This window comes from Oryza sativa, chromosome 2 (genome assembly GCF_034140825.1).
Source record: "Oryza sativa Japonica Group chromosome 2, ASM3414082v1".
In the NCBI taxonomy this organism is placed as follows: Eukaryota; Viridiplantae; Streptophyta; class Magnoliopsida; order Poales; family Poaceae; genus Oryza; species Oryza sativa.
In genome coordinates this window covers 23,080,939-23,092,059 of record NC_089036.1, presented here as the reverse complement: position 1 = coordinate 23,092,059, position 11,121 = coordinate 23,080,939, and the positions used below count along the sequence as shown (strand labels likewise).

At 47.3% G+C, this 11,121-nt stretch overlaps 3 protein-coding genes across 3 annotated transcripts; 1 reads left to right on the top strand and 2 right to left on the bottom strand.

The window, feature by feature from the left end:
- Nucleotides 1-245: 245 nt before the first annotated feature.
- LOC136355268 (uncharacterized) lies at nt 246-2,846 on the bottom strand. The gene is made up of 2 exons (XM_066307653.1): nt 968-2,846; nt 246-370 (listed from the first exon to the last, which is right to left on the bottom strand). The coding sequence occupies exons 1-2, from the start codon at nt 2,844-2,846 to the stop codon at nt 246-248; spliced, it is 2,004 nt and encodes a 667-aa protein (XP_066163750.1).
- Nucleotides 2,847-4,365: 1,519 nt separating this feature from the next.
- On the top strand, nt 4,366-7,746 carry LOC4329810 (small nuclear ribonucleoprotein SmD1a). Its single transcript, XM_015770799.3, has 4 exons — nt 4,366-4,529; nt 4,645-4,721; nt 7,205-7,396; nt 7,480-7,746. The coding sequence occupies exons 1-4, from the start codon at nt 4,516-4,518 to the stop codon at nt 7,539-7,541; spliced, it is 345 nt and encodes a 114-aa protein (XP_015626285.1). The 5' UTR covers nt 4,366-4,515; the 3' UTR covers nt 7,542-7,746.
- A 301-nt stretch (nt 7,747-8,047) lies between these two features.
- Nucleotides 8,048-10,710, bottom strand: LOC4329809 (ras-related protein Rab-2-B). Its single transcript, XM_015770798.3, has 6 exons — nt 10,512-10,710; nt 10,210-10,349; nt 9,406-9,488; nt 9,117-9,321; nt 8,963-9,031; nt 8,048-8,456 (listed from the first exon to the last, which is right to left on the bottom strand). Exons 1-6 carry the CDS (start codon nt 10,555-10,557, stop codon nt 8,367-8,369), a joined length of 633 nt encoding a protein of 210 aa, XP_015626284.1. The 5' UTR covers nt 10,558-10,710; the 3' UTR covers nt 8,048-8,366.
- Nucleotides 10,711-11,121: the final 411 nt, after the last annotated feature.

Here is an 11,121-nt window from a genome sequence, read left to right as displayed (position 1 = left end):
TAAATTATTTGTTGTTACGATGATATTCTTAATGACAAATCAAGATATATAAATCCATTTATGTTATAGCTACACTACTTAAAAAATATGTTAAAACATATTTATTATTAATTGTTATTAAACATATATGTCCATTAATTAACATAAACAATATATAAATATTTTTAATAGATAGAGATGTCATAGTCGTGTGAACAGATGCTAGTCTTTGGGAAGGGCTAGAAATTTTGGTGACTGCCCCTCCTCTATTTCTTCTTTAGCTCCTCTTCTTCCATCGGGAAGCACTCCACGCCGGCGATGCCGCCCCCCGCAGACTGCCTCAATCCGGTGGCGTCCACCTCGCCGTTCACGCCCCAGCCGCCGAAGCGACCTATCGACTAGGGTCCCATTTATTTTGCCATATGAATCGTCATCGCCACATTGACCGAAGATCATGTCAACACCGCCATATAGACATTACGTCAACGAAACCATCCTTCAAAACCACTGAGTAAGTTAAATTGTACCGGTTTTAATAGTTATAGGTATCCGATATTGTGGTTTACGGATACTAGGTATCCGATATTATGGTTTAAGGATACTAGTTTAAGGGGAATCAAAGTGAACTTATTTCTCAGGTAGATGGTGATCAAACGCTGCAACCTCTGGCCCACACAACAAGGCCCACGGGCCGAGCAGGATCAGGCCTGTCCAACTGTGCTAACCTGCCGCCGATACAAAATCCACGCTTGGTGATTCCTTTTTTTTTTTGGCCTTCCCAAAATTCGTTCAAACAATCAAAATCTGTTTGAACTTTTCAATGCACTTTTGTCCCAAATGTTAATCGAATTTGGTGATTTCATATCCCTCAAAAAAAAAAGTTCTCTCTGGAGAAACCGACAGTGTTTTCCCGGCACATATCTGGAGCCACACACATACATTCAAATCAATCATGTCTTCTTCCTGGCGCGGCGCTACCGAATCTCACCTTCCTCGACGTCGTCATCGTCGCCGGCGACGAAGCTCGGCTGCTGCTGCCGCTGCACCTTGTCGCCACCGTCATCGGCCTTCAGGAAGAGCCCGAGCTTCTCCAGAAGGCTGGGCGCGGCGGAGCGAAGCGCCCTGCAGCGAGCCTCCTCGTCGGCGCTCACCATGTGCTCGACGGCGGCGAGGCCGAGCAGCTTCATGTCCAGCGGGTGTATGAAGTTTCTGGCCATGGCGGGCGCTGTCGTCCTCTCCATCTCGCGCAGTTCTTGACGGGCCTTCTCCCTCGCCTGCGCCTTCTCGTCCTGCCGCCGCCTCGCCGCGGCTCCCTGGGCTCTGGTGATCAGGTCGGTCAGTGGCTTCGGCGGCGCCGTCGCGACGACGGCGGCGGCGGCGGCTGCGGCGGTGCGCTGGTCCGGGAGCTTCTCTTCTTGTTTTTTAGCGCTCTGTGCTACCTCCGGCGCTGCAGGCGCCGCCGACGACGGTTGCGCGGAACTGACGCACGCATTGGTGGGGATCGCCGGCGCATGTGTAGCCGCGGCGGCGCTCTCGTCGGAGTCTGAATCGCTGCTGCTGCTGCTGCTGCTGCTGCTGGAGCTGGAGCTGGAGCTGCTGTTTGAGTCCGAGTCAGAGTCGCTGCTTGGGCTGCTGCTGCTGCTGTTGCTGATGATGATCTCGCCATGATTCTTGTGTAGCACCACTGGGGAGGCGTCGCCGCAGATGTCGACGTACTCGTCGTCCTCTTCCTCGGCGAGCGCGACGTACTTGCGCGGCAACGGCGACAGCATTTTGACCCCGGTTGCGTCGGCGAGCTCATCGAGGGAAGGCAATGTCGTCGCGGTGGAGGCGACGCCGCCGCGCTCGGCGAGCGCGACGTATTTGCGCGGCAGCGGCGACAGCATTTTGGTTCCGCCTGCATCGGCGATGGCGAGTTCAGCGAAACCAGGAGGCAGAGACGGCGACGTCGTCGTCGCGGTGGCGGAGACGACGAGACCGAGACCAAGGGCGTCGGCGCGATCGGCGAGCGCGACGTGTTCGCGCGGCAGCGGCGAGAGCAGGTCGACTCCGGTTGCACCGACGAGCTCGCTGTATCCAGCTGGGAGGAGAGGAGACAATGCCGGCGGCGCGACGGTGGAGGCGCCGCCGCGTGCATCGGCGCGCTCGGCGTCGGCGAGCGCAATGTACTTGCGTTGCAGCGGCGAGAGCAGCTTCGCTCCGGTTGCACCGACGAGCTCGCTGAGATCGACGTCAGGGAAGAGAGGAGACATCGGCGCGGTTGCCAACGGGGAGGCGCCGCCGCAGATGTCGACGTCCTCTTCCTCCTCGACGCCGATCTTGCCATCTGCTGCTTGGTGCTGTCGCGGCGGCGGCGGCGGCGGCGACGGCGAGAGCGACGCAGAGCGAGCGGCGAGCCGCGTCCTCCCATCCGGCGCCATCTCCATCGGCGCGTCGTCTGTCCGCTCCAAGAGAAACGAAACCTTCCTCTTCCTCCCGGAATTCTCGCCGCCAGCGTCCACCGCCGGTGCACCACCGGATCGGATCCCGGCGGTGGCCAAGAACCGTCCATCCTTCCTCCCCCCGCCGCAGGGAGCCGCCGCCGGCGGCGACGAGGAAGGAGCCGCGCCCTCGGGGGCCAAGAACCCCGCCGCCTTCGCGAGGAGCGCGCGGACGCCCGCGAGCTCCGACCTGAGCCGCGCCGCCAGCCTCCGCCTCGCCGAGGAAGACATCCCGCCGACGGAGAACACCACGCTCCTCACGCCGAACGCGCCGCGCCCGCGCGCCGTCGTCGGCCTCGACGAGGCGGAGGCGGAGCGCTTCCGTCCCAGGGCAGACGACGGCTCCACCCCCACCCCCACCCCCACCGCCTCCGCCTGCCTGACCATCGTCATCTCCTCCCCTCCGCCGCCGGCCGGGCGCGATCTGCTACGTCAGCGAGCGCGCGACCACGCGTGGCAGGGGTGGGGGGAGATGTGTGAAGCTTAGCTAAGCAAGGCGCCGCGCGCGCCCACGAGGAGAGCGCGCTGCGGTGGCCATGGATGGCATGCAGCGCGCGCGACGGCGTCGAGAGCAACTGTGAGCGGGGGTGGGAGTTTGGACTTGAGTCGGGGACATGGCATAGAGATTAATTAATTAATGGGGATTTTCCGTAATAAAAAGGGGTACCTTTTTAACCTTTTTTCCAACTTTTTCTGTTGAATGGTTTTTCCTTAAGAAATGGAGTCCGGCTGGGCATCCCTTATGTGTGGGAAAAGAAGATTGTATTTTCTGGTGGGGAAAAATATATTTATATGAGGAAATTAAATGCTATAAATATTTCTTTGGATGTGATGAATATGTGATACCAGTGTGCAGACCGAAGATTTCACGAAATCAATTTAATTTGTCAGATTTGGATATATGTGGGTTATTGTTATTGATTCGTGTGGGTAATCTCTCCACCCAACCCGCACTCGCACCCGCACACTCATTCCTCTGCAAGCCAAATACACATCGTATGTTGCTCTACTAGTAGAGCCCTACTTCATTATTCAAGTCAAGTGTCATGTGCCTTCAATAACAGCTAAACATGCCAGACTTCCGTTAACAACAGAGCGTCCTCCCAAAAACAAACTTTTGTCATTTACGTACCTTGCTTCGCTCGCCTCCCCATTGCTCTTCTTGTGATGTTCTTTCTCTTATTCGTTGTCCTCACACCTTTCTCCTCCTCGTTCTTAGGTGGCTTTTGCCATTGGATATCCATTTGACGCAACCAAACTATTGTCTTTTCCGATATTCCTATATTGGCACAATCCAATGCCCGACTTTCGAACCTATAGCTACAATATTGTCACTACAGCCTAGACGGTTTCCGTACTTCGCATAGCCACCCATATCTCCAACCTCAAAACCCTAACCCGGTGGACCACCGCTATTACTATAGCCATCTTATCTATGAATCAAATAATAGGAGATTTATAGCAAGAGAATCATGGTATATGAATCCAACCACCAAGATTTTGATATGATAGAAGCCCAACCTAATATGTATGAAACATTTATAACAAAAATGAATTGATCTTACTGCTGGTGAAGCATACTCCTACTTGTAACATCATTCCTCCATAGCTCAGCTCATCAAGGATGCCCACACTTGTTATAACTTTCTCAGAGCGATCAAGGGATGGCTCATGGCTCATTATTATTTTCCAGCAAGGGGTACACTGCTTGCTGATCACACAATAGTCAGGAAAATCCTGTACAATAAATACCAGGATACAATACCAATACTCAACCATTACATATATATGTAATTGTGTACTGACACTATCGATAACCGAGGCCCAATTACAGAACAGCCCATGAAAAAGCCCATATTGCAATCCGGCCCAGTAAAAGCCCATCTCGCGGCCTCTCTCCCAGATCGGGGAGGTTTTATGGCGGCTTCCCCTCTTTCTTCCTCTCTCCGAGGAGAGAAGCCGCTCGAGGAGGCAGCTCCCCCCCAAAAACCCTAGCTCAGGCTTCGGCACCGCCTCTCCCCCCCTCGCCTTCCTCCCCCCACCAGGCGCCTCCAAGATGAAGCTCGTCAGGTAATCCGCGGCTCCCGCTTCGCTCTCCCCTTCCCAGATTTGTTTTTTTTTCTCCTTTTTTTGTGGTTAACTGGTTCGTTTCCCGTGCGATTTCTCCCGCCGAATTCGGGTGCAGGTTCTTGATGAAGCTGAACAACGAGACGGTAACGATCGAGCTCAAGAACGGCACCACCGTCCATGGCACCATCACTGGTACGATGTCTTGGCGACCTTTTTTTTTTGTTGTTGTTGTTCTTTTTGGCGGCGCGTTACTAGGGTTTGCGAGCGGCGTCTGTGTTGTCTATGTGGCGCGGGATTTGATTGATTGGCGCTGTGGTTGCATTTCAATGGCGGATTCGGTAGAAACACTAGGAGGCCTTTGTGCTGAAGCTTTTGTTTTCGTGACGATGCGGAGCAAATCTAGGGTGTTTGACTAGCACAGTTGCATTTTATTATATTGTAGCTCAAAGGGAAAACCTTTGTGGTTCAAATTGATTCAACAGCAGCCTCTCACTCAATCTCATGAAAAAGTGCCATCACTACAACTGAAAAGACCATATGCTTCCAACAGATCATGACCAGCTATGATAGGTATGTCATGTAGTACAGGTAGAACTTCCTTTGACTCCTAAGAATCATCATCCCTTGAAGCAATTGGATTGAACATTTGCTGCCTTCTCCTTTTGGCACCAGCACCATCTTTTCCTTTTGGCATCAGCACCAGACACCAGTTTGGCTTCTTGTGGTCAATGTCTTAGAGAAGGGGTTTATCGTTCTACTCTGCTGACATCCTCGGTGCCAATTTCTCTGTGTTCCTAGCAGCATATCTAGTTGGATGACTTGGCAATACACAATAATTATGTAACCCCAAATGTGACCATTTTAAACGTTTTGCTAGCTGGCAGCTGCATCCTAGTTTTCCTGCTAATTAAAGAGATCGCTGACAGAGGATAAGTACTAAGCTTCAAACGAGTTTAGGAATTCATAAGATAACACCATGCTAAAGGAAGTCTGCTATGATTTACTTATTTTATCCAAGCTATGATATGTGTGGAACAATAACTGAATAATGTGGCATCTGCATTTGCCTTCACATATGGTCTCACTGACAGTGGTAGCCTATTCTTGGCCAGCCTGATCAAGTCTACTATTTGCTGGCATCTTGCTTATGTTAGAGTAGTGTTTATCAAAGTCTTACTACTGAAACAATTTATCTTCTTTGATATCAATATTACACGTGCCATGAACATTTTTAGCATCAGCAGCTTATACTTGAGGTTTTCAACTTTTCATCCTTATTGGGCATAACCACCTTATTGTAGTATGCAACAATTGTATGCAGAATCTCTTTTAGAAAACAATCATTTGCTGCAAAGCTTCATCCATGCTTTCCATCAAAACAATTAACCTTTAACAGGTTATCCCTTTTCCATACCCTGCACCAAAAAAATCAGAAAAGGGAATTAGAAAGCATGTCATTGAAGTAAAAGATGGCATATACTTGATATTGTTAACCAACATTGAAAATCTGAAACAAATCATACATAAATTTGGATGCAAGAATGGACTGATATATATGCGTATATCATGTTCATAAATTTATATCATTATTTGGCTTCTAGTGTATTATGAAGAGTATTTGATTTGATCTATCATTGTTATGTTACACTAGGTTGCCAATATTTTGACTTCATGATAAGTACATGAACATATGCAATGCTTAAGTTCAATGAACATAGTTTAGCACTTGTGCTGCAGTTATTCAGAGGCCATAGGTAGGTTATGCATTGATTTCTACTGCAGAAGGATTAAGAAGCAGTGCTCTCCCATTTTTCAGTGCTCCAGCGTCAAGGCTTACCTTGAACCTAATGCGCCACTCTTAATCTTAATAACCAAATTTGATCAGGAGAAGTCACTCTAAGGTCACATGTGCATAGGTGGTAATAGTCTGTTGATCTGTTCAAAACATCACTTGTGATACACATGAAACATGCTACAGGTTGAAGCAACAGGTGCATTTAAATTTATCTGCAAAGAAGATTTAATCCAATGCATTTACCAATACAATAGATCATCTCAGCTCTAACATATCTATAGTAGCTATTTCCTTGGATCTTGTAATGCTGCATTCAGATAGTCAGAAATTGACCTAACAAATAAAATATACACAATATCGACAGTGAACATTTTGTTGGATCATCAAAGTATATCCCAAACTAATAGTCTGTATGCTGCAATCGGACAGACAGAAATTGATCGACTCTGATCAAATAGGCATAATATCAATACTAATATTCTGATGATTCTAGATTAGCGGAACAGAATAGCCTAGTAAATATATCAGTTAGCACAGAAATCACAAACAATATTAGTCCGGGTCTGGAAACTATCAGAAAAAGTTTTTGGACCCTTCTTTTTCATAAATTAGTCTCTGAACACTGTATCAACAATACAAGCAGAATAGGCAATCTATTCCAGCCCTTCTACTTTCTCTTATCTATCTCAATTTATACTTTTTACAACTCTTTACATTTTCCTCAAACCCACCATAAGTCTTTCATGCACTTGTTATAATTAATTTGCATTGCCTTTTGTTTCAGCAGAGCTATTCTCATGCGGTCATGCCTATAATCACCTCCATAAGTGACTCCATTATACTCCATATGCACATCCTAACTTCCAGGTCTATTTTGTAGGTGTTGATATCAGCATGAACACGCACCTGAAAACTGTGAAACTCACATTGAAAGGGAAAAATCCTGTTACCTTTGATCACCTCAGTGTGAGGGGAAACAACATTCGCTATTACATTCTTCCTGACAGCTTAAACCTGGAGACATTGCTGGTTGAGGATACACCGAGGGTCAAGGCTAAGAAGCCAACTGCAGGTTTGATAATTGTTTTGTCTCTCTAAGTTGATTTTACTGAGCTGCTGAACTGTTTGTCTGATCAAACCTTAATCCGGAAACAGGGAAGCCTTTGGGGCGTGGGCGCGGCCGTGGTCGTGGGCGCGGTCGTGGCAGGGGACGCTGAGCTTCACTCCAGTTCCCTATCTTGGAAACTTTTGCATCCGTGCAAATGTAATCTCTGCTCTCGTGTTAGCTTGTACGGAGTAGTGTTCTGATTATGGCAAAGACGTTGATGTAAGCACTCGGCACCTCTTTATCGATGTGGATTTTTTCCCGGTTGGTATTTGACCAGATGTTCTTGTTCAAGAATATGCTACGTTACATTGTAATTACTGTGCCATGATGCTCTAGCTTCTCAGTGAGTGGTCGAATCCTTCCCCAACTTCTTACTAATATGCGAAATTTGCATTCCATCTCACAGCATCACGTCTCTACTCTTCAGTTGGTAGAAAGCATTGCCCTATCTCCGGATGATTAGTCGCCACAAAATGCTTATACTGATGTTTGGATGTTCAATGGAGCGAAGCTGATGCATACACAGGATAAAGCCGGCTTAAGTTATACTGAAGCAGATTAAACTAATTATGTTCCACAATCGAAAATACCATGGACACTAGCGACTAGTTACAATAGTTACAAACCAGTTTGTTTCTATGGATTATTTGATTGAAGGAATGAATGTAACACACCATTTCATTTAGTTACACATGCAAAAGTACAGAAATCGTGAATGTTTAACTTTACATGACTGCAATGTAGACAAACTACCATGGATGAACATTTTGTGCACTAACACTGAACGTCGGTAGCTGGAAGGAGTAAAAAACACAGTACCAATACCAGCTATTTTTTCCACAAGGCAACATCGAAATATTGAGGGCCATGTTACACATGATCTGACTTTTCAATTTAGGCTGGATACATGACTAGTTGGATACTGCTGCTGCCTTTAGCCGCAGCAGCCACCACCTTGAGAGGATGAGCCAGCTCCACCACCTGAAGCATTTGGTACCGCATAGCCAACTTTGATCCCATAAGACTGCAGCAGTTTTGGAAGATAAGTTAGTAGCTGTGAAATATAATATATCATACTTCCTTAAAATGCGAGAATATTGATAAAGTGGTTGCTGAACTGGAAAAGAAAAATCATGTGATAAGAGGGGAGCCAGCTGGCACATTGACACTCCAACCAACCTCTCTATCAGAATAGTTTCATGTATATGTTATTACTTGTCAATAGTCTAGAATACAACACCACAGCTTTCTATTCATTAATCAATACTAACTGGAGAACTTAACAATAAAACTTGTAATCAAATAGAAGAGGTGTGTCGAATTCACAGATAGTATCATCCTATACATGTAGTTCAGAAAAAAATGTCAACTTGTTCTTTTGGGGGTTCAAAACATAGCATGACCGATGTATGGTGCCATTGCAACTTACGAACAAGATTGAATTCAATTACATTCCACTAATTATCTTTGATTAGCACAAACTGAACTGAGAGTTTAAAAGGGAAAAGGGGCAAGCAATAAAAAGCTCACCTCATTAGATACATCAAAGACACCATCTTGGATTTTCTTGTAAATTGTTCCAGCAGTCTTGATGAATGCCTACATCACAAGAAGACACACGATAAGTTTTCAAGAGAAATGAACCCTGCAACCAAACTCAAATGTACCAGGGACAAACAATCACCTCCTCAACATTTTGTGCAGTTTTTGCAGATGCCTCCATAAATACTAGGCCATGCTCCTTGGCAAATTGTTCACCTTCCTCATAGCTGACAGCACGTCTATGAGACAGATCACATTTGTTACCAATAAGCATTACTGTCATGTTGGCATTTGCATGCTGTCTTGCATCTTCTAGCCAGCTAGCAAGATGATTAAAAGTCTCTCTCCTGAAGTTTAAGTTAGCCAACTGTGAGCAATATCCATATTAAGAAAGTTAAGATCATAAGCAATATATTGCATTTAACATGCACCTGGTGATATCATACACCAAAAGGGCACCAGCAGCACCCCTGTAGTATGATCTAGTTATAGATCTGAACGATTCTTGACCAGCCTGCATTATTGCGAGAGAATAGTATGAGATGGGTGTGTGTCATGACAACAAACTCAAGAAAGTCATTTAGCTGTACAGGCAGACCCAAAACATAAATGCTTCACCGTATGGCATTTTAATTAAGAATTCTTTACTGCCTAACCCTGTTATGTAAATAAAAAAAAGGCTAATATGGGCATGATATGATGAACAAAACCACTCACAAGGATGAACTGATACCCATGGTTTTAGGAACTCAGCAGAGATGTGAGACCTTTTCTTTTTCTTAAATATCAGTGTCACTCATATGAAGTTCAACTGTTAAAAGTCAGGTCAACAATACCTCTGTGAGCATTTCGATTTACCTCATAAGTATGATAGAGTATATTTGTGTAAAACAATTCCTAGCATATTATAATTTTGTGAGATTCCACAAATATTTACACATTTTTGGTACATTAGCAAAGGATAACGCATTTCGCTACACGAAAGCCACCACAATAGAAACTACCCAAAAGCTACGCGATAGCAAAATCATCACCACATCATCAACTGCACAGAATAGTTTGGCAACATGAACATAAACAAAGGATAGGCATCGCTGAGGCAATTACCAAAAAAAATCGAATACGTTTCTTGACACCGAATACATGTGTCGATTCGGTTAACCCTACATCACAAGCGTACTACGCAAGCTACAAGGAGGGGGAGAACCGGAGAAGGGAAGGGGAAGAGTACGGACCGTGTCCCAAATCTGGAGCTTGATGGGCTTGTTGTCGATGGTGATCATGCGGGCGCCGAACTCGACGCCGATGGTGAGGTCGTGCACGGGCTGGAACCTCTTGTCCGTGAACTGCAGCAGCAGGCACGACTTCCCCACGCCTGCAGGGTGACGCAAAGCAAAAAAACCAAAACCCGATCAGACCCAGACGAGACCAAATCAATCTAAACCACACCAGATGCTCCGCGGCGGGGCAGATCTCCCCGGCACCGGCGGCGGCGCGGCCGGATCCAATCCAAGGAAAGAGGGGAGGGAGCGCGCACCTGTGTCGCCGATGATGATGTACTTGAAGAGGTACGCGTACGACATCCTCGATCCCTACTGCGTGAGGGTGCGGGGTGCGGCCGCGGCGGCGGAAGATTCTCCCTCGGGGGGCGGCGCTGGATCGGAGGAGAAAAGCGGCGGCGGCGGATTGATCGCGAACGATCCGGCGAGGGGAGTTGGGGGAAGGGAGAGGATGACGAGGAGAGAGGAGAGAGGAGAGAAGAAGGGGAATTTTGTTAGCGTGAAGGGGGAAACGGAAACGTAACTGACGCGGACAGCTAATTGGCGTTGGCTGGCGTCCGCGTCTCCGCACTTGGCTTCGTGGGAGGAGCATCCAAGATCCAACGGTGCGGTGCGTGCTGGCACTGCACGTCAGTCGTCAGGGCCTTCTCGGCGAAGGAATAGGATGGGAGGATCCGGACGTTTGGGACTTGAACTGGCCTGTGGGCGTCACGGTGTGTTGTACTTCGTTGTGTGGGTTTGAGGTTCCTCTTTTGTGTGCATCACTGCATCTCGGTTATACGTTTCGAATATGGGGGAAATGTTTGGGCGTGTAGGTGATGAGGAAGCATATCGGATGGAATTCTGCTGCGGCAAACGGAACAGTTG

Excerpts from the sequence above, each read along its gene's own strand:
- LOC136355268 (XM_066307653.1), bottom strand. The coding sequence starts at position 2,846 with ATGGTCAGGCAGGCGGAGGCGGTGGGGGTGGGGGTGGGGGTGGAGCCG. Across the intron at positions 371-967 it reads CGATGACGACGTCGAGGAAG|GTCGCTTCGGCGGCTGGGGC; the intron begins GTGAGATTCGGT and ends CCTAGTCGATAG.
- LOC4329810 (XM_015770799.3), top strand. Across the intron at positions 4,722-7,204 it reads CGTCCATGGCACCATCACTG|GTGTTGATATCAGCATGAAC; the intron begins GTACGATGTCTT and ends TCTATTTTGTAG. Across the intron at positions 7,397-7,479 it reads GGCTAAGAAGCCAACTGCAG|GGAAGCCTTTGGGGCGTGGG; the intron begins GTTTGATAATTG and ends ATCCGGAAACAG.
- LOC4329809 (XM_015770798.3), bottom strand. The coding sequence starts at position 10,557 with ATGTCGTACGCGTACCTCTTCAAGTACATCATCATCGGCGACACAG. Across the intron at positions 10,350-10,511 it reads CATCATCATCGGCGACACAG|GCGTGGGGAAGTCGTGCCTG; the intron begins GTGCGCGCTCCC and ends GTCACCCTGCAG. Across the intron at positions 9,322-9,405 it reads TTGGTGTATGATATCACCAG|GAGAGAGACTTTTAATCATC; the intron begins GTGCATGTTAAA and ends CTTAAACTTCAG.